Genomic DNA, 27,251 nt, shown 5'->3' with positions numbered 1-27,251 from the left:
AGAGCGTGAGCAGGGGAGGGGCGGAGAGAAGGGGAGACACAGAATCCGAAGCAGCTCCAGGCTCTGAGCTGTCAGCACAGAGCCTGACTCGGGGCTCGAACTCACGGACCGTGAGATCATGACCTGAGCCGAAGTCGGATGCCTAACCCACTGAGCCACCCAGGCACCCCATGTGTACAGAGGTTCTTAAAAATTCATTTTTATTAAATCTGAAACATACAAAATGGTATTTATAAAATACAAGTGAGATATAAAGAATAGTGATAAAATGGAGGTGCGTAGATGCGTGATCATCTCAGCCAGTATAAGAGAAAGGGGATGGCCATTACTTCTGAAGCCTCCAATGAGCCCCTCTTGCCTCCGCGTCTGGGGTTCACCATCATCCTGTATTTTGTGATCATTATTCACTTGCCCGTCTTCACAGTTCTGCCACAGATGCTTGTATCCTTACACAAGATATTGTTTGGTTTTCCTTGCTTTTGACTTTATATAAATGGGATCACACTCTCTGTATTTTGCTTTTCACTCAAGATGATGTTTCTGAGATGTATCTAGCTGATATGTTCACACTGATGTTTCGAATTTGACCCGAACTTCTCCAAACTCTTCAGAGATCACTCGAATACAAGAGCAAACTCCATTTTATTATTTGAGCCACCAGCTTTCCCTTCACTTTTGCATACAACACTGGATGGCTATCCTGCAACTCACATGTATACGTATTAGTGGCCAATTGGGTTAGTTTTGTATTTTTGCTACATAAATAGTGCTGCCATGATCATCACTGGTTTCCTGGTCCACCCTTGCAAACATGTCTTCAGGGGATATACCTGGGAAAGGAACTGTGGGATCAAATGTATATAAAGGCTCAGCCTGAAGAGGTAATCCAGATTGTTTTCCAAAGTGATTGTAGTGATTCACACGTCTACCAGCAGTGAATAAATGTTTCAGTTGTTCCAAATCCAATCCGATATTTGGTAATGTCTGGCTTAGTATTTTTTGCAAACCTGGGGGTACCTGGGTGGCTCGGTCGGTTAAGCGTCCGACTTTGTCTCAGGTCATGGGGGTTCTCGAGTTAAAGCCCCAAGTCGGGTTCTCTAATGGCAGCTCAGAATCCACTTCAGACCCTCTGTCCCCCTCTCTCTCTGCCCCTCTCCCGCTTGCTCTCTCCCTCTCAAAATAAATAAACATTAAAAAAAATTGTTTTTGCCAACCCGGAAGGTGTAAAATGAGTTTCATTAAGGTTTGGATTTGTATTTCACAGCAGGTGTGTGTGTGCATGTGTATATAATTTTTTTAACCACACTGGCAAGTGCAATCCGGTGATCAAACAAGACTCTGAACTCTACACTCAAATTTTCGCCATCATCCATGTAACTATTTACAAATTGTTGTTACCTTAACTCATTGTCATACTGAGTTCTTTGGATAAAAGTTAGATGCATAGAGTCAAGATCTGTAATAATAACTTAGTGTAATACCTGTGTTGCAAAGTGGTATATGGTAGAAAGCCAAATGGTGAATAAAGAAAATAATTTTCATGGGCACCGTACTCCTTTTGCGTTTATTTTGATGTATCATAGGAAGGTGTTGAAGAGAATTAGAGGGGAAAAGGAGTCATACACCTCTAGTTTATACATCATTTCTGCTGCCCTAAACAGTATACATGCAAAGAAGGAGTGGACCACTGATGTTGCTCAAATTTTGTTCCTGGTTAGACCCCAGCAGGTGGGGCTTTTCACAGACTCAGAGAAGTGTTACAAAGAAGTGTTAAAAAGGAATTACTTTCCTTAGATGTTATTCTGTACGGTCAACATTGGACTGTAAACATGCTGGAGTTGGGACTGATTAAAATGTTAAACTTAGTGAGGTCACATCCTGATTGGACTATACCCGAGAAACACGTTTCAGGACAAGTCCAAGTTCCAAGCATAACAAATGGGCAAGAGATCAGGTGATCATAATAGCTGGTGGCAGTCCGTTCTTAGAGGCAGAGCTGAAGAAATAGAACTTGCTAGCCACATGGATTAACTCTGATGCTGGCCTGGACCCCAGGTGTCTGAGCGGGCCTGACTTGGGGTGGAGGCAAGCAATGACAGAACAGACAGTGGAGGTTGGGTGTGCCGAATGTTGTACTTGGAGCTTCCTTCTCTCAAAGCTAGCACAGAAAACAGACCAAGGTGACTTCCACTCATGTATTGTTGGAATATAACTTACAAAATATATATATTTTTAAATTTATTTATTTTAAGGAGGGAGGGAAGCGCAGAGAGGGTGGGAAAGAGAATCCTAAGCAGGTTCCACACTGTCTGCGCAGAACCCAACATGGGGCTTGAACCCATGAACCGTGAGATCGGGACCTGAGCAGAAATCCAGTCGGGTGCTTAACCGACTGAGCCATCCAGGAGCCCCTAAACTTACAGTTTTTAAAAGCATTTTAGCAGAGTATTGAGACCTTAATCACCTATTTGCTGACCATGTGAACCTGCCCAATCGTTTGGGTTACTGAGGATGAAATAAACGCATTCAAATTGTCTCAAGAAACATGAAGAGGCTACAAATACAAGAGCCCAGCTAAGAGTCAACATCCCAGCTTGGGAAGTGCACAGTCCCCCCGCAGCTGTGGGGTTGGCTAGCCTGGGGGACTCTACACAGAGGTTCTCAAGTTGCTACCTCTACCCATACTGTTCTAGTGCTTGCTTACCCTCATCTCTGAGCTAGCTTTCCACCTGACTCCTGCTTATTTTGTTTCTACAGCCACAATCATCTTCCGGCAAGACCACCTCTTAGTTGACTTTCTCCTACGAACCTTGAAGAAGAGAATCTGATTGGCCAGATCATCTTCCCAAACCAGGCAAGTAAGGGGTCTTAGACCAGCGGAAGCCTTGGCTGCACTTGGATCAGACGTCCTCCTGTGGCCCAATCAGCTAGGGATAAGGGGGAACTGCCCGTCCATAGCCCCTCAGTGCAGAGACCACTGGTGGGGCCAGTTTTCCTACAGGACTTTGGGCCGGCAAATACTGTAATGGACATTTCAAAGGAACCTAAGAAAAAGATTCAGAGATGGAACCAAGAGGTGCTTTAAAGTACTTTTACAGCATACGCACACACACAAATATTGAAAAGCCCTAATGACCATCAATAAAGGATAAATTCTGGGCTGCCTGGGTATGCGACAATGAGCAGCAAATGCAAGGACTTTTAAGGATATTGAAGAACACGGGAAATGCTCACAAAATCATATTAAATTAAAAAGCAGACCATAAAACTGTATGTACAGTATGATCAGAAGTCTCTAAGAAAAAAACCTGCACTTAGTTTATTTTTTAATCTGTAAGGGAGAGTTAATGGGTAGCGGTGCGCTGACTGGTGATTTAAATGCCCCCGATTTGGTCTTGTAGCCCTCAAACACTGCGTAAAGAACAGATACAGTGTTTATAATGAGGGAAAATACTAAGTCTTTGCTAAAGTTCACGTTTCTCGAATTTAACTGGGCCCTCTCGCCCCTCTCCGCCAGCTCTCGGCCCAGGAGTCCCAGGCCCAGCCTGCCCCGCGCAGCTGGGGGGCTGTCCCGCCCACGCCCGGACCCAGCTCCTTCCGCTCGGCCCTCTGGCCTCTCCCCGCCTTTCCCCTTCTCCGGTCTCGAAAAACGTCACTTTTCTGGACCATCCGCGGTCTTTCCCCGCTCGCTGCTTTTCTAACCTGAAAAGGCAGGCGCGGACGGCTGGTGGCTCGGCTCGCGGCGCCAGCGCGCCCCCGCTCGGTCGGCCTCCCGACACGCGCCCGCCCCGCCCCCGCCCCGCCCGCTTCCGCCTTCCGGCCCCGGACTCTGCCCCGCGAGCGTGTCCCCTGGCCGCTATGGCTCCGCTCCGCTTCTCGGCCAACGTGTCGTGGCTGTTCCCCGAGCTCCCCGGCCTCCCCGCGCGGCTCCGGGCGGCGGGCAGCTCGGGCTTCGAGGCCGCCGAGGTCGCCTGGCCGTACTCGGAGTCGCCCGAGTCGCTGGCGCGCGCGGCGCGGGAAGCGGGCCTGCGGCTGGTGCTGATCAACACGCCCCCCGGTGCGCCGCGGGGCCGAACCGGGGCGGCGGTCGGGGGGGGAGGGGGACGGGGACGGGGAGCGCCGGGGACGCTAGCCGCAGCTGACGCCCGTTCTCTCCTCAGGGGACCGAGAGAAAGGGGAGATGGGGCTGGGGGCCGTTCCCGGGAGGCAAGCGGCCTTCCGAGAGGGGCTGGAGCAGGCGGTGCTGTACGCCAAGGCTCTGGGCTGTCCCAGGTATCCTATGCTCTTCTCCTCCACCCCCCTCCCCTTCTTGCCCTGTCTCCTCCCAGACCCTGCCTCACGTTTGGGGTCTGGGAGAACAGGACGCCAGGTCAGAGAGCTCGGAGTCCGAGCGCACTGGCCTTTCCACTCCTTCAGTCCTGGTCCTTTGTCAGTTGCCTTTGGATTTTATCTGTCGTGTGCGGTTCTCCTGTTTGCTACTCTTTCATCCTGGGATCCTGTGCTGGGGGCTGTCTGACCAGGGAGGTAGCCAGCTAAACATACAGAGATCCAGTTGAGGAAGGGTCAGTTCATGGCAGCTGTGGGAGCAGAGTAGGCACCTGTCTGGGATCAGAGGAAGCTTCTTACAGGTAGTGATGTTGAACAGGGTCTCTTGATGGAAGGAGCACTGGAGGCGAGGATGCAGCAGAGAGAGACTAGGGAAGGCTTCGTTTGCTCAGCAGAATTCCTAAGGTTGGAAATGTGACCTTTTGGAGTTGAGTGTGGCCGAGAAAGATCAGGTGGTAACAGGAGGAGGTAGAAGGCACACCATGGGGTTGATCAAATAAACACATCCCACCGAGTGCGAATGGGCTGAAGTGGAACTGGAAACGGGTCATTACTGGCGAGTGGTGGGGGCAGAAAGCAGAAGGGAAGAATCTAAGGAGCAGATGCAGGAAGTGGAGACAAGCAGCATGGAATACTCATGGGAAAGGGTCAAAATAATTTCTAGAAAGGGAGGCTGACACGTTTACAGCCTGAGGAGAGGACCACTGGAAAGGAGATGGACAGGGAGAGCCGAGTGAGAGGTCTCTGAAGCAGGAAGACGGGGTGTCTCTCAGAAGGCATCTGGGGAAGGGCACGGCCTCAGGCTGACCATGGAGTGTGAGGGTGCCGGAGGGCATCACTGCCAGGTGATCACTAGCAGGGGAGATGGGGGGAAGGCAGCTGGAGGAGATGCCCACAGGGAGCCAAAGGAGGGCCCTGCTTCCAGGACGGACTCCCCAGCCCCCACCAGTGCTGTCTCCCCCCAGGATTCACCTGATGGCTGGCCGAGTACCCCAGGGTGCTGACCGAGCAGCAGTCAGGAGTGAAATGGAGACAGTTTTTCTGGAGAACCTGAGGCACGCGGCTGGGGTTTTGGCTCAGGTGAGACCAAGAACAAACGGACACACGATACTTACACGAATGCCCATGTGTGCAGAGGGGGCACACGGTGGGCAGAACAGATGAGGCACAAGGCCGGGCACTAGCCCAGCTCACAGGGAACGGGGAGGGGCTTCACCAGTGACTGACTGATGGGACACAGGTCCACCATGCTAGGAGAGCCTCGTGGGACTGCTGGAGCCCATCAATACCCGCAGCACTGACCCTCAGTACTTCCTGGACACGCCCCAGCAGGGTAGGACTGCAGCCTTGTGCCCCCTCCAGTCCCATGTGATCCTTGTGCTCTCCTTGTGTCTCACGACCCCCTCCCCACTTTCTCTCCCAGCGGCAGCCATCTTACAGAAGGTCGGAAGACCCAACCTCCAGTTACAGATGGTGAGTGGAAGAAAGGGAGTGCTTCACAGAAGGCCCGTGTTCTCCACATCTGGGAAGAATGGGGTGAGGGAAAGGGCCCTGCAGGGCCTCTGACTGTAGTAATCTCTACGCAGGACATATTCCACTGGCAGATCATGGATGGCAACCTGACAGGAAACATCCGGGAGTTCCTACCCCTTGTTGGTGAGAGGGGTCTCTTGGCTCCTTGTTGTCTGCTGTGTTACTCCCTCTATCCTCCCACCCCTTCAGACCCTCGCATCTGTCCCTCGGGCCCCAGCTGGAGCGTGGGCCCCACATCTGCCCACATCTGTCTCCAGGGCACGTGCAGGTGGCACAGGTCCCGGGCCGGGGGGAACCTGACAGCCCTGGAGAGCTGAACTTCCCCTATCTATTCCAACTGCTGGAGGATGAAGGCTACAAGGGCTTTGTGGGCTGCGAGTACCAGCCTCAAGGTGAGGGGGTGCTGGGGCTCCAGGCCTAGGGCTGGGGAACGGAGCTCTGAGGGATAGTTAGCAGTCATGGCTGTTTTTCTCCCCACGGGTCGAGATGCCACGGCCTCCCTCTCTCCTCAGGAGACACAGCAGAGGGCCTGAAATGGCTTCGTTCCTACTGGGATAGGCGGGGCCGCCCACAGGCTGGCCAGTGAGGTCCTGCCCGGCACCCACCTGCCTCTGTGGGACAGTGCACCAAGCATCCCAAATCTCCTGAATTAAAAGACCACCTGCTGAACGTTTTCCTCTGTGTGTTATTGGGTCGGGGGAGGACACACGGTGTCTAAACTTCTGTCTCCCTGGGTTACTTCCCTCCTGTTGAGAAGGGACGTACAGCTCACACTCAAGTCCTCCAGTCCGTTGTGCCAGTGTCGCTGTGGAGATGGGGGTTTTCGAGCCCACCTCTTCATTAACACACCAGAAACCACGGGTCCGAGAGCAATGGGGCTTGCCTGTGGTCACAGGGGCTTCAGAAGCAGAGCTGGGATGGGAACCAAGTTGTCGTTATCTCAACAACAATGTTCGGCGATGCCGTTCACGTGGGAAATGAAGACCAGAGGGCTCAAAATGCAGGGAGGCTGAAAGCAATCAAAGACTTGGGAGGCAGCATTCAGGCAGAGGAGCTCTCAGGGGTGAGTGCTTGGCACCTGGTGTGAATTCCTGGGACTCCCCCAGGGCAGCAGGCAGGTGGAGTCCCTTTCTGGGGAGGGTCCAGGGGCCTGAGAGGAGATGGGCACCTCAGGGAACTGACCTGACCCTCTGGAGCCCTGGGCCGGTCACCCTGGCAGGTGCTCAGCGGGGCAGCTCCTACTGCTAGGCTGCGACTCAGGCCCCTGAGATCTAGTCACAAAGCCTTCGGTGTCTGTCAGTGTCTGGGCCCAGAAGGGCTGGTCAGTCCTGCTTCAAGTGGACAGTCTCACAGATCCATGGTTTGAGTAAGGATGACATTCACTGGTCTGGGCCTCACAGGAGGCGGGTCCAGAGGGTGAAGCAAGCTGTGTTGATGACGGACTCCAGGTGGTGGTAGGTGGAGACCAGCTGGGCAGGAGGGCTCTCACTGTCCTGGGGCTGCACCGGGAAGGGCTCTCGGAAAACCACTGTCAGAGACTGTGGGGAACATGGTGGGGGTGCCATGGTGAGTGGAGGGCAGAGTGGGTACCGGGGGCAGGGCTCCCCAGCCTCAGCAGGCTCCGGGCAGAGCCTCCCACTGGGCTGACGCAAAGCCCCTCCCCCCTGTGCTCACCGTCTTTCCCAAGTGGGAATCCAGAAACACCAGCACAAAACAGTCTGTGAACTTCTGATTCAGCACAACCTGCAATGAAAGACAAAGTGAGGTGGGGAGTGAGGTCTGTCTCACCTGAGGCAGCATCCCTCTTCCTCGAGGGCATTCTGGAAGTGGGACCCATTTGAGGAAGGCCTGCGTCCATCACCAAACCTGCGCCCACCCGCATTCCACAGTCACCCAGGACCTTGTCTCTAAACTGAACCTCAGTCCTCGTCCTCACTGACTCCCAGTCAGCCTGACCGGAAGTCTGTTTCAGAGGTCATCTACCGAGAGGCCGCGCACAAAGCCGAAGTGTATCAATGAAGGAGAGTTCTCTACACTTGACACGACCCCTCCTTGCCTCCTGTCCTGGGTCTCGTATCTCTTTGACCTCCCCTGGGACTTACGTCTGTCTGTCCCTATGCTCAGCTCTGCAATCCCTTCCACATGATTCCTTCTACTCCCAGGCTTCAGTTCATGTAGATGCTGCCCAGGTCTCCCTCCTGGGCTCCAGTTCCTGGCATCCATATACCTTCTAGAATATGGTCCTGGGAGGGCCTCACGACTTCAGACTCCACTTGTCACCTGTCCCCCAAGGCTGCTCCTACTTCAGGCTCCCACCACCCGCAGAAGCACCCCATCTGCTCACACCCCCTGCACAACTGCAGCTAGACCAACTCACGTCCACATCCAAAGATGCCCCTTCCCACCCTGAAACTACCCTTCTCCACAAGCAGGGTTGCAGGACCCCTCTCTACAGACCAACTCCTACTTTTGAAGCCCTCTTCTGCACGTCTCCTCCCCAGAACCACTGCTTTTGTCAGGCCCACCTCTTCAGTCTCTTAATTCCCATGCTCTCGTGAACCCTTTTCTACCTGGCCCAGGCAGTGTTTTCAGTCTCTCACACGCCCCTGGGCATCGGGCTAGGAGGCACGTTCTGAGTCTGGGGTGGGGCCTGAGAGTTTGCATTCTGGCAAGCTCCCAGGTGCCATTGCTGCTGCCGGCCTGAGGACCACACTTTGGGTAACGGGGCTTTAAAGCTCCAGAGGCCCTTTCTGGGATTCCTGCCCCTAAGACCAACCACTGATGAAGTTCCAGAGCTTGGCCCTCGGGATCTCTAGCCAAAGGTTTGTGTTTTTGTGAGCTTTTGAGGACAGAGCTCTAGGCTGTTTTCACGAATCCCATGTTGAGGGTCAAGTGCTTGAAGGGTTTTACATGGATCCGGGTAGTCTCATTTCATCTAGGCCTCTTTCCAGAGCAGACCTTGTTCAGGCAGGCTGGGGCTCCTTCGGGGGACACCTGTCATCTCTCTGATGAGGACTTCCGCTGTGTCTCCCCTTTCAGGGGAGGATCAGGGAGACTTACCAGGTACTGAGTTCCCAAGTCTGGGCTCTGGAAATGGCGACAGCTCTGAGGAAAACGGCTTAGGAGAACCTTGATCAGGCTCTGGTACCAGGAGACCGTCATAGACAGGAAGCAGTCCTAGGGGAAGGTCCATGGGGCTGGATCTGCTGTCCCAGAGCCACCCGAGGCCTCTGCACCCTCTACCCTGGCTGCTGGTAGGATTCCTAGTATCCAAACCAGCCCCTTCCAGAATCCACAGCTGCTTACCAGCTGGGGGTCAATGTCCCCGATGGATTTGGCATGGACTGCTTCCAGTAGCTCCTCCAGCTCAGCCAGGGCCAGGCGCCCCCCTAGCCGTAGCCGGTCAGGCCCTGGAGGCTCCAGCAAAAAGAGGCGCTTCCAGAGGGTGTCCCGGCGGCAGTGCCCTCCGGCCAGCCGGACCAGCTGAGCCAGCCGTGCCCGTGCCACGCCTACCTCCGTAGCCAATGGGGGGAACAGGGGAGCTGGTCCAGAGGCCAGGCCAAGCCCTGAGGCCTCCCCGGGGCTACCAGCTGAGCTCCCGGGAGTTTCCGGCTCAGGGGGCAGTCTGGGTGGCTTCCGGAACCGGCGCATGTCGGCAGTGAGCCTGGGGAAGAGCTCTCGTTGGCTGGTGAGCACCACGAAGAACTGCAGCCTGGGGGGCGGGAGGGGTATGAATGTGGTGATCGCAACAGGAGACGCTCAGAGCAAGGGCACAGGGGAGCTGGACAACGAGCATAGTCAAGGTGGGGGATCTGCTGACCGCAGAACGTGCCGCTCAGCTTCTCCTTGCTCTTCAAAGGGTGCAGCACAGTGACACACAAGCAGAGACACATCAAAGTCATCCTGGTGACGAAGTCCCTCAGAGTCCAGGTAGGAGCCAGAGCTGTACAATGAGGGTGGGTGAGATGCCAACACTGAGGTTCTAATGAAGCCAACCCCCTCCTCCCTCCTGCTCGAGACTCTGTCTCCCTACTGCCAGGATGGCCTCGACCTCAGCTTCACCAGATCACATGCTGGTGCCCCCTTGCCACTCTACCTGTGCCACGCTGATACCAGGGCATATTCATTATGTTCTGGGCCTCCTGGCCGCGCCATCCGCAATGGCTTCATGTGGTAGGAGCTGGCATGGTCGGCCACGTAGTTATACAGCTGGTGGGCAGCAATGAGTGGTGTGGAAAGCTCCAGGGTCCCTGAGGGGCAAGTTACAGGAGATGCTGAGCCTGGGACAGACACACTGCATGGGTGGGGCAGGAGGTTAGAAGTCCCTAAGGCTCTGATCGACAAGTGGCCTGGCTCTGTTTTTCTGGGGAGCTCCTGTGGAACATCGAGATGGGACAAAAGTGGCTCGGGAGAGACAGAGGGCAGGGTACACATGACACAGGATCTAAGCTTTGATGTGAAACAGCGTGAAGAACTTAAGATAAAGACACAAACCAGAGACATGGGGACAGGGTCCAAGTGACCTGAGGCGATTAACAATACAGGACAGGAGGTGCAGAGACTAGGTCTGGCCCCAGGAAGTGGTCCCGTCGGCCCTGGCTTGGAGACACCCTGTGGTCTATTTCTGGTTCACTGGCTTGCCCTTGGGCACAGACCTTGGTAAATGTGATTACGACCAAAGTGGGGCCCATCAGGGTGGTGGGCCAGGAAGTGTCGCAGGAAGGTGGTGAGGTGGTAGCCATGTCGCAGCACTAGGTGGGCACCCAGGACGTGTTGGTGCACCAGGCGCAGGTGGAAGTCGTAGCTGAATGAGTGCACGTGCATCAGGTCCCGCACCTTGTCACATTCCTCAGTGAACAGCATGGACAGCTGGGGAGGTGGCGGCAGGGGACTGGGTCAGGATATGGCACACGGCCCAGCACATTCCCATTTCTCTCCCATCAATGGGAGGTTCAAGATTCACCCTGTTGCTGTGGGCCTGGGGGAACCCCGTCTGCCGGAGTTAACTTCTATGGGGAGCCCTCCTCATTACGTCCCCTGTTTCATACAGTATCGTGACTCTGTTGACGTGAAACCACGACCATTTTGATAGATGGGCCTTTTCACTCTATCCCAGATTCCAATAAAGTCTGAGGCAGATTCACTGACGCAAAAAATCCTTGTTCAGTGTCTTACTAGGTACTGTTCCGGGTGCTGGGGATACAGCGGGAAACAAGCAAACCCTACCTTCAAGAGCTCCCGTTCTAGTAAGTGGGTAGGTAGGATGATAACTGTTAGGCAGAATAAATGAGGAGGCAGTACGCTAGAAGGTGGGGTTGTGGAAAATCTAGTAAAGCAGCTGCAGTTTTAAACAGGGTGATCCGGGTAGGCCAGGTGTGTAATTTACTATTAGAAAGTCTTTCCCGGCCCCTCCCATCTCTCCAGCTTTACCTTCCCATCAAAGCACCGCTCTTCCCAGTACATCATACATTCTCTTCACACTTTTGTAACTGCTTGTTCTCTCTGCCTGGAATGCTGCTCTCCCTGCTCCCCAAATGTGGCTAACTCCTACTCAATCGTAAAGCTTCATCTGGGATATCCTGCGAAGGCTAGGCCGGGGTAGGCCTCCTCTAATTGATCTGCGAATGAATGAACCACAAACGGAGGAAGGAAGGAAGGCAGAGACACAGAGCTGGTGCTTCTCTTGGTGGAAATCACCATCACTGAGAGTGTTAGCGGCTGGATCTGCGGTGCTGGGATGGCAGAATCTACACGACCATTCCATCAGAAGCACTGGGCACAGGAGTTACTAGGAAAGGAAATAACTGGCTGTCAAAGAAGTGACAGCCTAGGGGCCAGGGGAGCTGTGTGATCTTGGCTGAGTCATGGTCTCTCAGCCTTAGTTTCCTCATGTACATGAATATAAAGTAAAGGTCTTTCTAAAGCTAGAGAGCTTGTGATAAACTGAAATAACCAAGGACTACGATTATCATGAGCACCAGAGAGGCGGCCGAAGAAATGTCACAGGATGCTCACGGAGGAGGGGAAGAGGAAGAAAGGAAGGTTCGGGGACACTGGTGTCTGGGACATCACTGATTTCACTGTTAGGAAGGCACACGATGATGTGTTACCTTAGGGCTCACGTCCCCCAGACCTAGATTCCAACCCCAGTACTGCCACCAACTAGCATGTGCCCAGGCAATTAATATCCATGCACATCGGTTTCCTCAAGTGTGCAGCAGGAGGAAAACTCTCCGCTGAGCACATACTCCACACTTAATAAACAACAGCAACAATAAAACAATTTACAAATCTAAGTAGGGTCAGAGATTACACAAGTAGGGGCAAAGCGAGCCAAACTGGATGGAAATCAGGGGCAGAGAAGCCACTTCAAGAAGGACTTCAAGAAGCTCGAGAGAGTCACGGGGGTGGGTCTTCCCCGCCAGTACAGCACTACACGGACAGCGTACCTGCTCGTCCAGAGCTCCCTTCATAGCGCTCTGGCCCAGGTAGGTTCCTGCACGTAAAGTCCCCACGCTTTTCTAGGTCACCTTATCTTGTGATGAGTGGACTAGGGATCCACACTCAAGTCAAAGGCAACCATCTATGGGCTGGACGTGAGCATTCCAGATATGAGGAGTCTGACTAGGCCCAGTCAGACCTTGATCTCAAACTAGATGAGAGGCACAGAGAAGGTACAGGCCCTCATATGACATGCCTGATGACCTGAAGGAGCTGAACTAACTCAAGTACAGAGGGCTTTAGGTCCCTGACCTCACTCAATCCTCTGACTCATTCTGAGCACTCCTGAGTTGTGTGGCCCTCACCGGTACAGGGCTCTGCCCCGAGGCCGACAGGGATGTAAATAACAACTAAGGGCCAGGGGTATGCTGTGTGGCTGGGAACTCTGGTCCTCACTCTAAGTGTTAGTGATGACACTGACAAAGTCTGGCTGTCTCCAGCTCTAGATTAGGCCAGGACTGCCCTTGGCACTGGCCTACCCATGTGTCAGGCTACCCACTATGTTCAAATGTGCTAGCTGACCATCTCTGGTTATGGCTTAACCACAGTGCCAGGCTCCTGTCAGTGCCAGACCAGCCACGGTGCTGGACTGCCTTCTGCCTCCAGTGCTATGGTTGAATAACAGCTCCGGGCCATCGACACAGTGACACTGATGGGTGGATGACCCAGTCATGGCACCAGAATGACCACTGACTTGGCCAGCCCACAGCAACAGATCACCACTGGGCCAGACTATCTGTGTTCCTCTTACTGGCCACAGCACACTGGGGATGTGCTGAGTATGCCCGAGACCCCCTATTCCCTCTGTTCCTACCACATACCTGAGAGTTGACAGCTTGCCCCATGGGGATTCGGGAACATTCTAGGGCGAACTGTTTGACACAGAAGTAACAGCCCTGGAGAGAGGGTGAAGATGAGGTCAGGGGGGCAAGAGACAGATGGATCTGGCTCTCCCTACTCAGTGCTCCTCCTGCTCACCTGAAAAGCCAGCTCCATGAGGATGATGCCCCCGGGCAGTGCCCTCTGTAGGTGGTAGGTGGTGACTGGAGAGCCAGTGCTCTAAAGAAAGGAGACAAACCGGGGTTCAGGGGCAGGGGTTGGAGATTCACCAGCCTCGAACCCGCAGGGGAGGATCAGGGATGCTAGCTTGGGTCTGGGGCCTCATGGGTTTCACTGTCAGTGAAGGTACACAATGATGCATTACCTTGGGGCTCCCATCAGTCTTGGTTTTAGGGCAGGAGAAGGAACCACGCCCCTCTGTTCCAAGGATAGCCATGGCCCGCAGCCGGCTGGTGCTGCAGGAAACAGAACAAGAGGATGAGGCAGGCCAGCGGGTGAGGCGGTATGGCCTGCACACCTAGAATCCATTTCATGGGCGAGCAGGGGTGGAAACAGGGCCAGAGAGGGGATGGAGCTGCCTGGGCTCCCGTGTCGGGTAAGTGGCCGAGACCAGAGTCCAGGTCTAGAGTGTGGGGCAGGATTCTCTCCACAGCAGCTGCTGCGGTCAGGGGAAGCCAGAGGAGTACTCCATGGGGAGGGGGACAGCAGGCCTCGCTCTACCAGTGAGAGAAGGAGGGTCAGGTGAGGGTGCGAGAGAGGCTGCTGGGACTGTGGGGAGACACCGTGATGCGTACTGGGGGCAGTGGGAGCGGGGGGACGGAGAGGCTGATGCACGTCTAAGATTTCAGGAGGAAAATTCAAGCACATGCTTGAGGCCGTAGTTAGGCACTTTTGCTGAGAGGGAAAAAGGCTTTTTTTTTTTTTTGACTAAGAAACGGCAGCTTCAGTGTCCCATAGGTCTGCTCAACTCAGAGGCAAGGGGAGCAGAGAAGCAGGGAAGGTACTGTGAAGAAGGGAAATAGGGACCAGTGGGACACACTCATCACTTCAGGAGCTATAAACTGCCAGAGTTCTTGCTGGCAGTCTGGGGTGGGGAGTGTCAAAGCCTCTGGGGAAAAGCAGCGTCTCATTTAATCCTCAAGGAAATTGGGACAAGACTTAGGCAGCGATTGGAAATGGTTAAAGACTGATGAGAAAGGAAGGCCTGACAATAAATTTTGCTCTAGAAATGTATTTTTCAACCCAGTGTCTTTTGTTTTAAAAAGGAATCCAGGGGCGCCTGGGTGGCTCAGTCGGTTAAGCGTCCGACTTTGGCTCAGGTCACGATCTCATGGTTTGTGGGTCTGAGCCCCGTGTCGGGCTCTACGCTGACAGCTCAGAGCCTGGAGCCTGCTTCAGATTCTGTGTCTCCCTTTCTCTCTGCTCCTCCCCCGCTCACATTCTCTCTCTCGCAAAAATGAATAAACATTAAAAAAAATTTAAAAAATTAAAAAATTAAAAAATTAAAAAAAAAAAAAAAAAAGGAATCCAGAGTTTCGGGAAGAGCTTCACTGAATGGAAAGTATGGACGCTGAAGTCTCTCAGAGACACTCCTTTAGGGGGACCTGTCTAGACAGCAAGCAGAGCTCCTGCTCAGTCCCTGTTGCCCAGAAACGAGAGGGGTGAGGTCCCAGAGGCACAGGCCTGTCCTCTCCTCCTAATGCCTGGAAGAGCAAGGGAGGCCTGGCAGCTGGAACACTGGTTTCAGAAATGCTAAGGAGTTGGAATTGGCTTTCTGGGCCAAGTGGTGTCTTGAGGAAGGAAGTACAACTTACCAGCTTAAAAACAGAGAGGAGGGAGAGAACGCCTTGATAAACTCACAAACGTGGAGACCCAAAAGTAACCGTGCCATGTGAAGAGATATGTTCCCATGGCCACTGGGAAGGGGCTGGGAACGCAGACTCTGGAGGCCCAGATGTTGAGATGAACATAAAGCAGGGGCCACGGAAACGGGGATTTGAGATTTGACACAGAACAGGGAAGGTGGCTATGGATGTTTCATGTGCTCTGGGGAGAGGAAAGGTGATGACAGAAGAGCTGCCTACTTCCCAAGACTCAGGTCTGTCACAACTGCCCACAAGCAGGCCAGACACAGGGGTCTCTGTTGAGAGAGACCACTAGCTTCCTGGGGCCATGAAGGGCTTCCTGGGCCACGAAGCATGTGAAATACCAGGAGGGGCCCATGCAGGATCTGGCCAGGAATCAGTAAGCCCCAGATTCAGAAGCCTGGGAGCTTCACATGCGTGGTTGTACACCGGCACGTAAGCAACAAGACGTACGCGGGCATGAACCCTGTGAGGATGTACACGGCTCCGCGAACAAACGTGGCCGCGAGGTTTAGACGACGTGCGGGAGGCCTGCACGAAAGCGTCCAAGATCCTCATGCATATGTTCAGCCCGGTGGGATGAACGTGCACGAGAACCCAGTTGTTCCAACGGGACCCGTGTGAAGAGAGCAAGGGTGTGTGGGGCCTGGCCCGCGGCGGAGGGGAGCGGGGTGGGGGGAAGGAAGAGACGGGCTCACCTGCGGGCGGGTGAGGGGGGCCGCAGCGGCACCAGCACAAAGCCCATGCTCTGCAGATACTGCACGTACTGCTGCAGGAAAGCCAAGCTCAGCTCCTTCAGCCAAGGCTCCTCACGGGCACCTGGCGGAGGCACATCTGAGGGCTCGCAGCCTGCGGGGGCCTCGCGGCTCCCGGAGCCTGACTCGGGGCGATGGCGCCGCTGTGGGAGTGGAGATTAAGGGAGGCTCTAGCCGCCGTCAAACACGCCACAGTGGGGGAGGAATGGAGGGCACTGCAGGTAAACGGAGGTCCCGTGGGAGAAGCCCAGGAGTCCCCAGCCTCACCTGGCCCTCGGGGGGCCCAGAGGTCTCTGGGGGCCCGTGCAGCCAGGCAGCCGGGTCGAAGAGCAGGGCTGTCGCACAGTAATGCACCAGGCGGGACGACTGCTTCAGGGTCTCCAGCTCCGCAGCCTGGGGACATGGGGCGGTGAATACCAGAACGGTGGCCAGGAGAGGGTCACAGGATGCTCACGGAGGGCACGGGCTCGGGCCACTCACACTGATGGGCATGCTGGCAGGGGCAGAACGCTGCTGCCAGGTCACGAACAGGTTCTCCATCTTCATCTGGCGCTCCAGCTCTGGGGGTTGCAGGCATTGGTAACGGCCCGGGAGCTGTCAGCCCTCTCTCTCCCACATTCTGCCCGGCCCAGTGCCCTCACCTCTGCGCTCGGCCATCTTGATCTCCAGGAACTGTTGTCCATGGTAGGTGACGGGATCAGGGGGTCTGGGCACAGGACCGAGTGAGGAGCTGGGGCGGGCAGCTGTGATATCCCGCAGGGCCTCATCGAAGGGGAATGTGTCCAGGGGAAGGGGGCCCCCACCCCGAGAGGATGCACTCAGCCGGCCCTGTTCACGGCTCAGAGGGGGGCTTGCACTCCGGATGAGGGTCTCTGCTTCCATGGTTGGCAGCAGAAATGGGTTTGGCTCCTGAGAGAGACAGAGTGTCACAATGGGTTCGTGGCCTTTGCCCTCAGATCCTCTCGCTCACCCCATGGCCTCCTTTCTCAGACTCACCCTCCCCACTACCTCTGCCCTCAGTCTGTCCCCTCTCCCCTGCTCTCGGACTGGCACTTCCTTGAACTAATCCCTCAGGAACCAGAACTAGAGGAGGGGGCCCAAGCAACGGGCACCTTTTCATCCCGCACCGGGAAGTCCAACTGGCCGTAATGATGGAAGAGCCCGAGCTTCTGGCTGAGGAGGCAGAAGATGAGATGGGCACGTGAGTTCTGCCACTGCACGAGGCGAACCAGCGCTCGGCCCAATGCCGCTCCCAGGTCTGGAGCCCAGTTGTAGGTCAGCAGCTGCAGCTGGAAGTCAGGGGTCAGGGTCAGGGAGATCACCGAACCCCTTCTCAGACCCAGCCGCTGGCCCCACATCTACCTTCTTGTCCACGACCTCCAACAGCAGGAACCTCTGCCGGGGAGCACTTCGCCCAGAGCTCCCATCACCTCCTGGCTCGAAGCGCTGCATGGCCTTGGCGGCTAGAGGAGGGAGCGGCTCGATAGGGGTCTGGAGGCAGATCCCCTTGAGCCCACCCTGCCCCCACAGCTATCTGAACTCACCCCCACTAGGCCATGCCCTCACCCTGCTGGGTTGGTCTCCTCCACTGCAAGAAGTTCCTGCCCAGAAGCAGCAGATGTCTCTCAGCTGCTGGGCGTGGGGTTGGGCCCAGTTGTCCAAGGGAGCAAGGACTGAAGATCTCAGGCTCTGAACCCCTGGAGGGAGGGACAGAAAGCAGACCACCCGTGGCTCTATTCTCTGGCCACCACCTCCCAGGCCTAGCCCCCACCTGCCCTAGCTCAGCCTCCATGAGACCCCAAACTCACAAATGCTGCTCAAAGACACGGACGCTGGTGTCTGCAGCCATGGAAGTAACAAGAGCGGTGAACTCAGAAAGGACAGATGGAAGGAGGAATCGGGACACCATGTGGGTGGAGCTTCTGGACACTGAGGCACAACCTGGAACCAGCGCAGAGAAGTCATGACGGGGCTGCAGGATGGGGACCAGGCCATGGGGTTGAGTACAGGGGAGGGGGGCCTAGGGTCTCACCGATCTGAACCATAAACTCCATCCAGCGCTGAGTCACACGAGCAAACACAGGCTGCAGGGTCCCCACCTCGCCCTCTTCTAGCTGTGTGGTCCGGCGTCTGAAGACACAGTAGGAGTGAGACCCTCACATCCATATGTGACACGAGTGTGTTTACACAAACTCGATACTCACCTGTGACTTCACACCCTCCCATGACACAACAGGACACCACAACACACACAAACCTTTGTCTCTGGGCTCCAGAATCCGGGCCCGGTGCCCGCTCAGTTCCACCCGGAGTCCGAACACTTTCAGTTTTGTGACGCCTCCGGCCCCGGGTGTCTTCTGGCCGATCCAGGACAATGTCATCCGTTGTTTTGGGGGAACCCAAGTCCCCACATTCTGTTTTACTCTGGGGGCAAGGCAGTGAATGAGGAAGAGCCGTCGGGAAGGGGGATGGCATGAAGGATGGGGGCATCGTGGAAAAGTAACAAGAGCCTGGAGGGCTTGGTGCAGGCCCTGGCGTTGCTGCAGGCTCACTAAGGAGCTTTGGGCAGACTACTCAGCTTTCCTGAGCTTCGGCACCCACGTTGGGAAAAGCCCTACTTATCCTGCAGGCTACTGTGAGGGCCCCGTAAGAAAAAGGGAAGCGAAGGCACTTGATACGCTGAGGCTCTCTGTCAGAGAGAACCTGCCACATTCTGCAAACCCCTAACGACAGGATCGTTTATATGACAGGTGATCTGGAGCAAGGTCTGCAGGGGAAGGTAGGAGGGCTAGGAAGCAGGCAAGAAGGTAGATGCCAACTTCACCACTTCTTCCCATCCTCCCATTACCAGCATATCCCAGAAGCTACGCCGGCCAGCCTTGCTGGGGGGAGTCACAGGCTCCCCAGGGCCAGGGCCAGGGCCAGGGCCAGGGGGAAAGGTGCTAGCTCGGCCTGCAGGGCTCTTGGTTTCCAACGACCCGCTCCTGAGACTTCCTGCGGACATCAGACATTACAGAAGCCTGTCACTGACCGTCAATCCCTATTTCCGACAACCTAGCCCCAAGCCCCTAGAGTGACTTGTCCCTTACTCTACCTGTTAGTGAATGACAGTATGTGCAACTGATAGCCACACGTTTGTGAGCAGATATCCCTCTCTAAGTGGGTGACCAACTGCATGTGTGCATTTTGCTGGCGTGTCACCTTGCTGATGCAGGGAAGATAAAGGACAACCATGAATCTGTATTTTGGAGGGAGCCTCTGTGATGCCTTCCTGGACCCCCATCTTTGCAATCTCACCAGCTACCACTGTCTTCCAGGGGCCTGGGGTGTTCTCTGGACCCCACGTACCCGGAGATGTATCCTCTGTACACAGCGAGGCTGGCAGCAGCCGCAGTTCCATAATGCCATCAGCCAGGGCCTGGCGAGCTGCTCCTCGGAGCTTTTCCTCTAGCTGTACGATACTGATGTTCCCCTTCTCCCACACATCCAGTCGAAGCCGCGGGGCCCCATTCTGAGCTGAAGGAAAGAATGGAGGTGACCTGGGGGTGCCTCTTGTTCCCAGAGCATTAACTATACACCCCCTCCTCTGACCAAGCTGCCCCACCTGAAGAACTGTCTGGCACAATCGGGCAGCGGGTGACCTGGGTCAGCTGCTCAAATTCCTCCTCTTGCAGTGGGTCTAGGGGCCCCGGAGAGGAGGGGGGCCATGATGCCAGTGAGATGGGGTTCCCCCCTTCATCCACGAAGGCTAGAGTGATGCAGGCAACCCCTGGGTAGAAATCCACAGGAAGGCTCAGGTCTGAGACCTCCAGACATCCTGTCGCCCCCTCTGGATCGCCCAGAGCTGCAAGGCTGGAAAAGGCCCTGTCAGCCACAAGACAAGAAAGGCTTTCCCACAGTCAGCAGTGGCACAGGCCTGCCTTGTACCTTTGCCCCCGGTGCCCTGTCCGCCAGGCTTGTTATACAAGTAGATGTCCAAGTCGGGGAGGCCGCCCTGCGGTGGGAGCGGGTGCTGGGGAGACAAGCACAGAGCACTAAGACTAAGCGGATGGGACAGAAGCCATCAGGGGGTGGTGTCCACAGTGGGGGATGGCAGACAGGCACACCCGGGAGCACAGGAAGACAATAAAGGTGCAGGGGGTGGGGGAGGCATGGGTGTATACAGGTCCACGGGCAAAGGTAAGCACGTGACACCTGTAGAAAACGGTTACAACGGCAAGGGGGTGAGTGGGGGCATCTGTGCATGGGAGGGACTGAAACCTCACCTGGAAGTGGTTCCGGCTGTTGCTGTCCGTGTACTTGGGAGAGTGCAGGAAGATGAGCAAGTTCTGCCGCAGGTACCAGGCCAGGGCAGGAAGCCAGGGCCTGCAGGAGGCAGGCAGGGCCAGATGCAGCACTTCTGAGGGGAGACTTCCGGGGGGCTGGATGAACTGCAGAGTGGGAAGGGGAGTCAGAGCTGCACGGAGAGGGTACAGCGGAGATGGTCCCTATACCCGAGCCTTGGAGGGATGTTGGAGGCTGGGAGGGAGCTGACCTCCACGTCAGCCGGTGTCAGCTTGCAGTTCCGAACCAGCATGACTGTGATGACATCCAGGGTGGCCTCGTCCAGGCGCCGACGCAGAACCCGTACCAGCTCATCTGTAATCTCGGGACCTTGACACAGCCATGGTAAGGTGGAGACACCAACCGAGGATCCAGCAACCCCCAGTACGGCCCTTAAACCCCAGCCTTGAACATTCCCCCACACACTGGAGGCAGCCAGCACTAGTTTCTAGCGCTGCCAAGTTCTAGTTTACTGTGTAACTGTGGACAAGTGAGTCTCACCTCTCAAAGCCTCAGTGTCCTCATCCATAAGACGGGAGAAATAATAACATCTACCTCATATGTAACAGTCTTAGCCCAAGACCTGGTACACGTGAAACCAGCTATAAATATCAGCTGGAACACCCAGTCACCTACTGGATGCCCCATGCTCAACATATCCCAAACCGAACCCATCACCTTCACCCCAGACCTATCAATAGAACACCATCTACACATAGTCACCCAGGCTAGATACCTGATATCACTTTTAACGGCTTCTCTTCCCCAAGCTGCATTTCATTCAGCTACAGGGCCTACCCTCTAAACATCACCGGAGTCTGTCTGTCCCACCCAGCTCTGGCCTGAGGGAAACCCAGAGCACAGCATGAGCTAGAGTGGGAAGGTACCAAAAGAAGTCTCGGGGAATTCCGGAACCTCATCTGGTTACACTCCTGCCCCCTCCTCACAGTGCGTACCTGCCTGTCCTACGCCATGCACAAGCAGCTGGATATGCCTGTCCACCTGGCCCACAGGACGAGCAGCATCTGAACCGCGGCTAGAAGCCATGTCCAGGGGAGAACGAGGACCCTGCAGGGAAACTTGGTCAGGGCCCGGCTCCAGGGGGTAGAGTATGAGGGGAGCACAGGGCACCAGGATATGGGGGTGATACATGCCGAGGCTTCCTCAGAGTAGATGGGCTCCTGGCTTCGGGACAGAGCTAGGGAGGGGGGCAGGGCATCACCTTCCCAAGGCCGCTCACTGCAGGACGTCTCCAGAAGTCTGGAAAAGAGAGGCAGAGTCTTTGGACATACCTCCTCTGCCTCCGTCCTTGATCCATGCTTTGCCCTGTCTTCCCAGGACCCACATACCTCAGGTAGTACACAGCCTTCGTTGCTCGTTCCTGATAGACAAACATATTCTTCCGGTTCACCACAGAGAAGGCATTGAGCACAGAGCGCAGGGCCTGGATGGCTGTGCGAGTAACAGGGGCTCAGGACGCTCCCCTCTCCACATTCCCTCCCACTCCACCCGCCCTCTCATGCCCATCACACACCCCGAGAGACCCCCATGCTGGGCCCCATTTTCAGGCGCGAATGGACTCGAATCACGGTTTTCCACACAACGTCACAGGAGAAATGGCCAGGGACAAACTGCATGGTGGCTGCTAGGTACCCTCGGGGCGTACAACTCTCGTCAGCAGCGTAATCTGGGGAGAAGGGAGACACTGGATCAGAAGCGGGACACGGCCCTCTGCCCTTGCTACTTCACACTAATGAACTGCCTACTTGTCCTCACTCCCCAGGACTCCTTGGCCCTGTCTATTAGCCCGCAGGGGCAAGACGGTCATTCTGGGCAACAAGGCAGGACCATGCTCTTGGGAAGCCAGGTGACAGCACAGAGGCTCTCGGGAGGTGTGAAGAAGGAGCTAAGAAGAGGCGTCAGGTAAGGCAGAGCACAGGAAAATCCCAGAGATAATGCCAAGACACTCTGACTGTGTTATACTAGAACATGTTATAATACATCTGTGTGCTCACAGGGAGTGGCAACAAGAACCCCGTTGGAACGGAGAGGATGTGAGTGCAGACACACGCTCACAGCGCTCACAGCAGAGTCAGGGAAAATGCTCTGGAGGACAGCTATCCCAGGGAACCCCTAGGGCGGTAGGACACAATGCGAGAGCCCAAGGACACGGTCCAGTGCCTCGTCGGACCCCTGCCAGGTTCCCAGGTTGATGCGGAACCTTCCAGTAGGGCCAAGGTGGCGATCTGGTTTCTCAGAGAAGCTGCTGCCGGGTGTGAGTGGTGTACGGGCCACACAGGGGGCTGCAGAGATTGAAATGGAATGCTGGTTGCTAAGACCTTCGGCAAAACCACACGGAGAGACTATAACGAGGAGCAGCCATCTCTGGGCTCCAACCGGTCTTACATCTCAGGCTGCTAGAAGTCATTTTGAAGCAAAAGCACTTGGCTGTCCTGGCTCATGCTCAATTTGTAGAAGATGCCATCAACTCCCCGGGAAGTCCGCTAATTAGGGGACTTCTGCTTTGATATGGAGCACATCTCAGGATGTGCAGAGAGATGCAGTGTCCAGGACTGTTAGGGACATTTGCCCACAGACTTGTGGAGAATGTTACAATTAAGAAGCGGTCTGATTTTACTTTTAAACCAGAAGGGAGAACTGCAAAGGAATGCCATGATGTGGGTTTCCCCTCTGAGCTGGGGTGAGAGGTCATCAGGAGTAAGAGAAGACCACAGAAGTGTCAAGACTTCAATTAGCATCTTGAGAATTACCATGTTTCCCAACCATGACCAGAAATCTGAGGAATCCCAAAGGGATCTTGTACCTGCCTGTCTGGAGGGACAGCCAACTGGAAGACACATCCTCCTACTGGCCTTAGCCTCCTCCCCTCTGGCCTTCTCCCCCCTGTGACTTGGCCTATAAGTCCACACTCCCTCACTCCATTCTTCGGCCCTGTCTGTTACCCAAAGGGGAAAGACGGTCATTTTGGAAAAGAAGGTGGGGCCAGGCAGAGGCACGCCCTCGGGAAGACAGGTCACAGCCGGTGCCCCTTCCACAGTCCCTTTTCTCCTATATTCTTCAACCTTTCCTTCTCTACTGGCTCTTTCCCTGTGGAACATAAATGTGCGAGTCTCTACCTCACTGTCAAGTTCCTCCGTTGCCTCCCATCTTCCTCTAGTCTCCGCCACTTGAATGAGTAGCTATTCTCTGCTCCAGCTGTGTAATTATCTTCGCTTCTGTTTCTCTGGTTCCTAGTCCCACCTCCCTGCTAAAACTACTTTCACTGACAACACAGAGGAACTCTTCAAGAACCCAACTCAGCAATCCTTTTCTGTCCTATCCTCCCTGCTCTCCTGGCACTGATGACCAGGTCACGGTGCCTCCGCCCTTGTCTTTTCACCCAAGAATGGATACAGAGAGGGCAGCAGCCCGTGAGGGAGGCTCCTGGGTGGGGTCTCACCATCGCTGGGCAGCGGTGCCCGCTGACGGGAGTGGAAGGGGGTCTCGCTGCGCCATAGATCTTCTTCACTCTCGGCCACCAGAAGAGAGTTACACACATGACTGTCATGGAGGTCCTGCAGAAGCAGTCGCTGGGAGAAGGAGCCAGGTATGAGGGAAATGAAATATTTCTCATAAATTGGTGGTGGTGGTCAGGGGTGATCAAAGGCCAGAGCTGATGCCTGTTATTACTGGGGGTCAGTGGTCAGCAGAGCATCAGTAATCATTGGGGTGGGGGTCGGGGTGGGGGGTCAGAGATGTGCCCCATAGTCACTGGGCTCTGAACCCCCGTTAGAACTCATCCCTCTTCTTTGCCAGAACGTGTTCCCCATCCTTCAGGTCTCAGCTTAAAAATCAACTCTTCCCCTGACACTTCAGGAGGTCAAGACTGTCATTTGCTCTCCTAATTCTTCACAATTGTAATGGATACAATTCATACTATTCAGTTGTTCAATGCCTCTCTGCCCCACTCGACACAAGCTCCAGAGAATTTTCCCTGTGCAGTTCACTATTCTATCCCTAACACTGGCACAGTGCAACCAGAAGGGACAGCTCATAGTCAGGGTCTGGGAGAGTAACCCGCGTTACTGGGACGAGTGAGGGAGCGTTCCCAGTTTGTAGAGTCCGTGGAGTAATAGTACCCCGGTAACCAGGTGTCGAAGAAAATGGCCAAGATGGATCAAGAGCCTGTGAAGGTCAAGTTCCTGGAAACTCCTTCCTCATCTGAACAGTGTCCCGTGCCTAGAGAGCCCTGCCCCCAGCCGTCCCTTACCTGGTTGACCTCCCTGCAGATCTCCCCAACTCGCCTCACCAGGAGCTGCTGCAGGTGGCGACACTCGGTGCCTGGTCCCCCATCCTCCCGAATCAGGCTCCTAGAGGGGAGGGATGGATCAGACACACTTCTGGGGTGGGGGCGGGGGGCTTGAGAGCTGAGGCCAAGAGAAATCACGAAAAGGGAGTAGGACTGGACAAAGAGAAGCAAATGCTGGGAAAGAGGAGAAACAGAATTCTCGGTAGCAATTATGGCAGCATAGGCTCCACGCTTGCTTTGTCAGCCCTCACGTGGGCAGCACACCAACCCCAAGGCTTCCTTCACACGGTGCACCTCTTCTCCATTCTCCAATCTTGATCAGAATGGCGGTCTTCCCTTCTCAAACTCCCTCCACTCTGTGATGAGAGCCATATCTAACCAGAGGCCTACCTGTGAATTCTGGCTCTGCCCTTTACTGTGACCTTAGGCAAGTATTTAATTTCTCTGTGCTTGAGTTTTGTCATCCATGCCATAAGGAGAATAATACTTTCGAGGACTATTTCATAGATGAAAGGAGCTGATCCAGGTAGAACACTTAGAACACTGTCTGCTGCATAATAAGCACTTGTGAAATATTACCTATTATTCCCATATCAACTTCTGAAGCTGCTCTGAACTGTAGATGCTCTTAATGCTTGACGAGGAGCCCAAATCCTACCAGCTTTTTACCTCTGTTAGGAAAGCAAAGAGTAACCTGCTTTGCTATATATAGGCTGTGGGAAGGGGTCAGGACCCCCCAGCCTTAGAATACAAACCCTCAGTCCCAAGTTTTACTTTTGAGTGATATCAGAGAGGAGTGTTGTGGGACCAGGGGAAAGCAGCTAACCTCAGAGTCAGGCGCAGGACCCTACTTACCGCGCATGTGCATACACTTCTACACGATCCTGTAGTATGCGGACGATGAGCCAGAAGTCAGGCAGGCAGGGCCCAGGGAGGCCTGAGAGTGAAGGCTGTGGAGGTGCCTGCCCAGGTGGGGTCCGCAACGTGAAGGGAGGCTTCTCCCCCAGGGTCTCATTGGGGCCCTCGCTGTCTGAGCCACTGCTGCCACCATCATAACCTGTTTCAAATGTGCCGAAGTTCAGCCCCGTCCTTTGGCTCATCTGAGCCTCCGAGCATATCAGGCTTGATGGGCCCTTCCATGTTAGTCCTTTCTGATGCCCCCTGCCCAGTCCTTCTGCTGCACAGCCCTGAGTCTGCTTCCTATCAGCTCAGAGGCCTCCGCCCATCGCCCCGGCTTACCTAGGTGGTCAGAGTCCACACTGCCCTGACTGGACATAAGGCTCAGCCCCCGGCTAGGCCCAGGCTGTCTCCCTGGGAAGAGAAGGAAAATCCTGGAATGTCTAGTGATCCTGTTTAGGACCACCCTCTGAAAATGGAAGCAGGGCCAGGGATCTGCAAGTCCCTGGTCCTAGCCCCCAGACTTTGTTGCCCAAGTCTTCTCTTACCTCCCTGTGGCAGGCTGAGGAGGGGCGTGCCATCAGAACCCTCTGGGGAGCCAGGGGCTTGGGGGCTGGCTGTCAGGGCCTAAGGTTAGGCAGAAATTCAGGACTGAATATAGGCCCCACACACCCACCTCCACCCCCTCCATTCCCAGGTCATCCCAGGAAAGGCCCACCTCCGCTTCGATGCCTTCGGCCTTGTCCTCATGGCTGTGCCAAGCCCAGGCTGCTGAAGGGAGCTCCCCTTGGGACCCTCCTGGCTGTTGGCCAACTGCCACAAAGAAGAAGCCACTGTCAGGATCCTCAAGAAGAATGTGGCCAGGGAGGTGAAGGCGGCGGAACTCCTGGGGAGCAGGAGCCAAGGTCACAGTTTAGGCAGGAGCAGCCCTCCCTATTCACGCCCTCCCCCTCCAACCCCCCGCTTCCTCAGCAGACCCCCACAATCATCTGGTAAAGCAGACACCGGCATCCCCATTGCTGAGGTATGCAGAGGTTCAGCGAATTGCCTAAGGTTCAACAGGCCTAGTGGCAAGGAGGGGAGCCGGGTCTCTTCCCACCCTTCCCAGGCATGGGGTGAGGGACGATGTGGTGAGGAGGCTGTTCTGGAGGGAGGCCAGTCTCCTTCCGTATCTGGAGTCCAGGGAAGAATGGGCCCCAGGATGACCAGGGGGTGTTCTGAGGGTAGCATACCTCCTTGAATTGTGTGAGGGAACGTTCTGGCCCAAACACAAAACTCAGTGGCAGGGTCTGGCGAAGGCAGGTGGAGCGTCCAAGAGAGCTATGGATGTGGGCAGCTGCACGGTGCAGGGTAGGGCTCTGGGGGATGCCCCCTCTTCGGAGGGCCGCTACCATCTCGTCTTCCAGCAACCAGTGGATCTACAGTCAGAGAGCGATCAGGGGAGTGGCCAAGGGCACCTCCCTCGCTGCCTGGCACATCACCTCACTCCCAGACTAGAAGGTACTCTGCCTCACAGATTGAGGGCAGCCCTACTCTGATCCCAGAATAAAGGGGCGCCTTAGCTTACTCATATGAGGGAGAGGGTATCGGTTACAGTGCTGAGGGGCTGTCAGTTAGGCTGGGGGAGGGAAGGCCCTCACCTCACTCATGGTGGTCTCAATAGCCAGTCTGTGGGGTGTGGCCAAATTGGACAGTCCAGGGTGCCTAAGTGGAAGAAAGGTTTAGATGTTGGTTTCCAGAAAACAAAACGGACAGGAAGTGAGGAACTCTGAGCGGGACAAAGGGAAGTACCTGTCTTCTTCTGGGGGTGGCATTGGGGGCCCCAGGCCATCATCCGACCTTAAAGATGATGGCTGCCCCGGGGATCGTGGGAAGGAAGCACTGCTTTCAGATGTGGACCTG

At 55.2% G+C, this 27,251-nt stretch overlaps 2 protein-coding genes across 4 annotated transcripts in view; one reads left to right on the top strand and one right to left on the bottom strand.

Annotated features, from left to right (window-relative positions):
- The first annotated feature begins 3,832 nt into the window (after positions 1-3,832).
- Positions 3,833-6,527, top strand: HYI (hydroxypyruvate isomerase (putative)). Its single transcript, NM_001290583.1, has 8 exons — positions 3,833-4,057; positions 4,161-4,272; positions 5,292-5,406; positions 5,581-5,659; positions 5,750-5,799; positions 5,913-5,982; positions 6,117-6,251; positions 6,372-6,527. The coding sequence occupies exons 1-8, from the start codon at positions 3,859-3,861 to the stop codon at positions 6,443-6,445; spliced, it is 834 nt and encodes a 277-aa protein (NP_001277512.1). The 5' UTR covers positions 3,833-3,858; the 3' UTR covers positions 6,446-6,527.
- Positions 6,525-27,251, bottom strand: part of SZT2 (SZT2 subunit of KICSTOR complex) — a 51,898-nt gene continuing 31,171 nt past the window's right edge. For 2 of the 3 annotated variants that reach the window (XM_007077329.3, XM_042996859.1), the window contains 39 exons: positions 27,141-27,248; positions 26,990-27,053; positions 26,582-26,767; positions 26,068-26,235; positions 25,898-25,976; positions 25,692-25,763; positions 25,308-25,509; positions 24,414-24,513; positions 23,604-23,733; positions 21,678-21,830; positions 21,493-21,595; positions 21,298-21,403; positions 21,100-21,211; positions 20,355-20,473; positions 20,086-20,250; positions 19,748-19,832; positions 19,425-19,589; positions 19,169-19,336; positions 18,669-18,814; positions 18,078-18,244; positions 17,853-17,950; positions 17,629-17,761; positions 17,387-17,517; positions 17,183-17,283; positions 16,933-17,109; positions 16,462-16,729; positions 16,301-16,380; positions 16,088-16,213; positions 15,764-15,963; positions 13,565-13,655; positions 13,339-13,419; positions 13,182-13,256; positions 10,515-10,728; positions 9,956-10,109; positions 9,680-9,802; positions 9,166-9,571; positions 8,920-9,036; positions 7,534-7,602; positions 6,525-7,397 (listed from right to left, as the gene is read on the bottom strand). In XM_007077329.3, coding sequence (XP_007077391.2) covers positions 7,254-7,397; positions 7,534-7,602; positions 8,920-9,036; positions 9,166-9,571; positions 9,680-9,802; positions 9,956-10,109; positions 10,515-10,728; positions 13,182-13,256; positions 13,339-13,419; positions 13,565-13,655; positions 15,764-15,963; positions 16,088-16,213; positions 16,301-16,380; positions 16,462-16,729; positions 16,933-17,109; positions 17,183-17,283; positions 17,387-17,517; positions 17,629-17,761; positions 17,853-17,950; positions 18,078-18,244; positions 18,669-18,814; positions 19,169-19,336; positions 19,425-19,589; positions 19,748-19,832; positions 20,086-20,250; positions 20,355-20,473; positions 21,100-21,211; positions 21,298-21,403; positions 21,493-21,595; positions 21,678-21,830; positions 23,604-23,733; positions 24,414-24,513; positions 25,308-25,509; positions 25,692-25,763; positions 25,898-25,976; positions 26,068-26,235; positions 26,582-26,767; positions 26,990-27,053; positions 27,141-27,248 — 5,386 coding nt within the window. In that variant the 3' untranslated portion in view covers positions 6,525-7,253. Of the gene's footprint in view, positions 7,398-7,533; positions 7,603-8,919; positions 9,037-9,165; positions 9,572-9,679; positions 9,803-9,955; positions 10,110-10,514; positions 10,729-13,181; positions 13,257-13,338; positions 13,420-13,564; positions 13,656-15,763; positions 15,964-16,087; positions 16,214-16,300; positions 16,381-16,461; positions 16,730-16,932; positions 17,110-17,182; positions 17,284-17,386; positions 17,518-17,628; positions 17,762-17,852; positions 17,951-18,077; positions 18,245-18,668; positions 18,815-19,168; positions 19,337-19,424; positions 19,590-19,747; positions 19,833-20,085; positions 20,251-20,354; positions 20,474-21,099; positions 21,212-21,297; positions 21,404-21,492; positions 21,596-21,677; positions 21,831-23,603; positions 23,734-24,413; positions 24,514-25,307; positions 25,510-25,691; positions 25,764-25,897; positions 25,977-26,067; positions 26,236-26,581; positions 26,768-26,989; positions 27,054-27,140; positions 27,249-27,251 lie in introns of those variants that run through there. The other variant, XR_006221334.1, reaches the window with a different exon arrangement.

The sequence above is a fragment of the Panthera tigris genome, chromosome C1, assembly GCF_018350195.1.
Source record: "Panthera tigris isolate Pti1 chromosome C1, P.tigris_Pti1_mat1.1, whole genome shotgun sequence".
Lineage (NCBI taxonomy): Eukaryota > Metazoa > Chordata > Mammalia > Carnivora > Felidae > Panthera > Panthera tigris.
This window is presented reverse-complemented; position numbering and strand designations above follow the sequence as displayed.

What these genes read in the sequence shown, in the direction of transcription:
- HYI (NM_001290583.1), top strand. Translation starts at nt 3,859, where the DNA reads ATGGCTCCGCTCCGCTTCTCGGCCAACGTGTCGTGGCTGTTCCCCGAG. An exon ending in GCTGATCAACACGCCCCCCG is followed by an intron (nt 4,058 to 4,160) that starts GTGCGCCGCGGG and finishes TTCTCTCCTCAG; the next exon opens with GGGACCGAGAGAAAGGGGAG. An exon ending in CCTGGACACGCCCCAGCAGG is followed by an intron (nt 5,660 to 5,749) that starts GTAGGACTGCAG and finishes TTTCTCTCCCAG; the next exon opens with CGGCAGCCATCTTACAGAAG.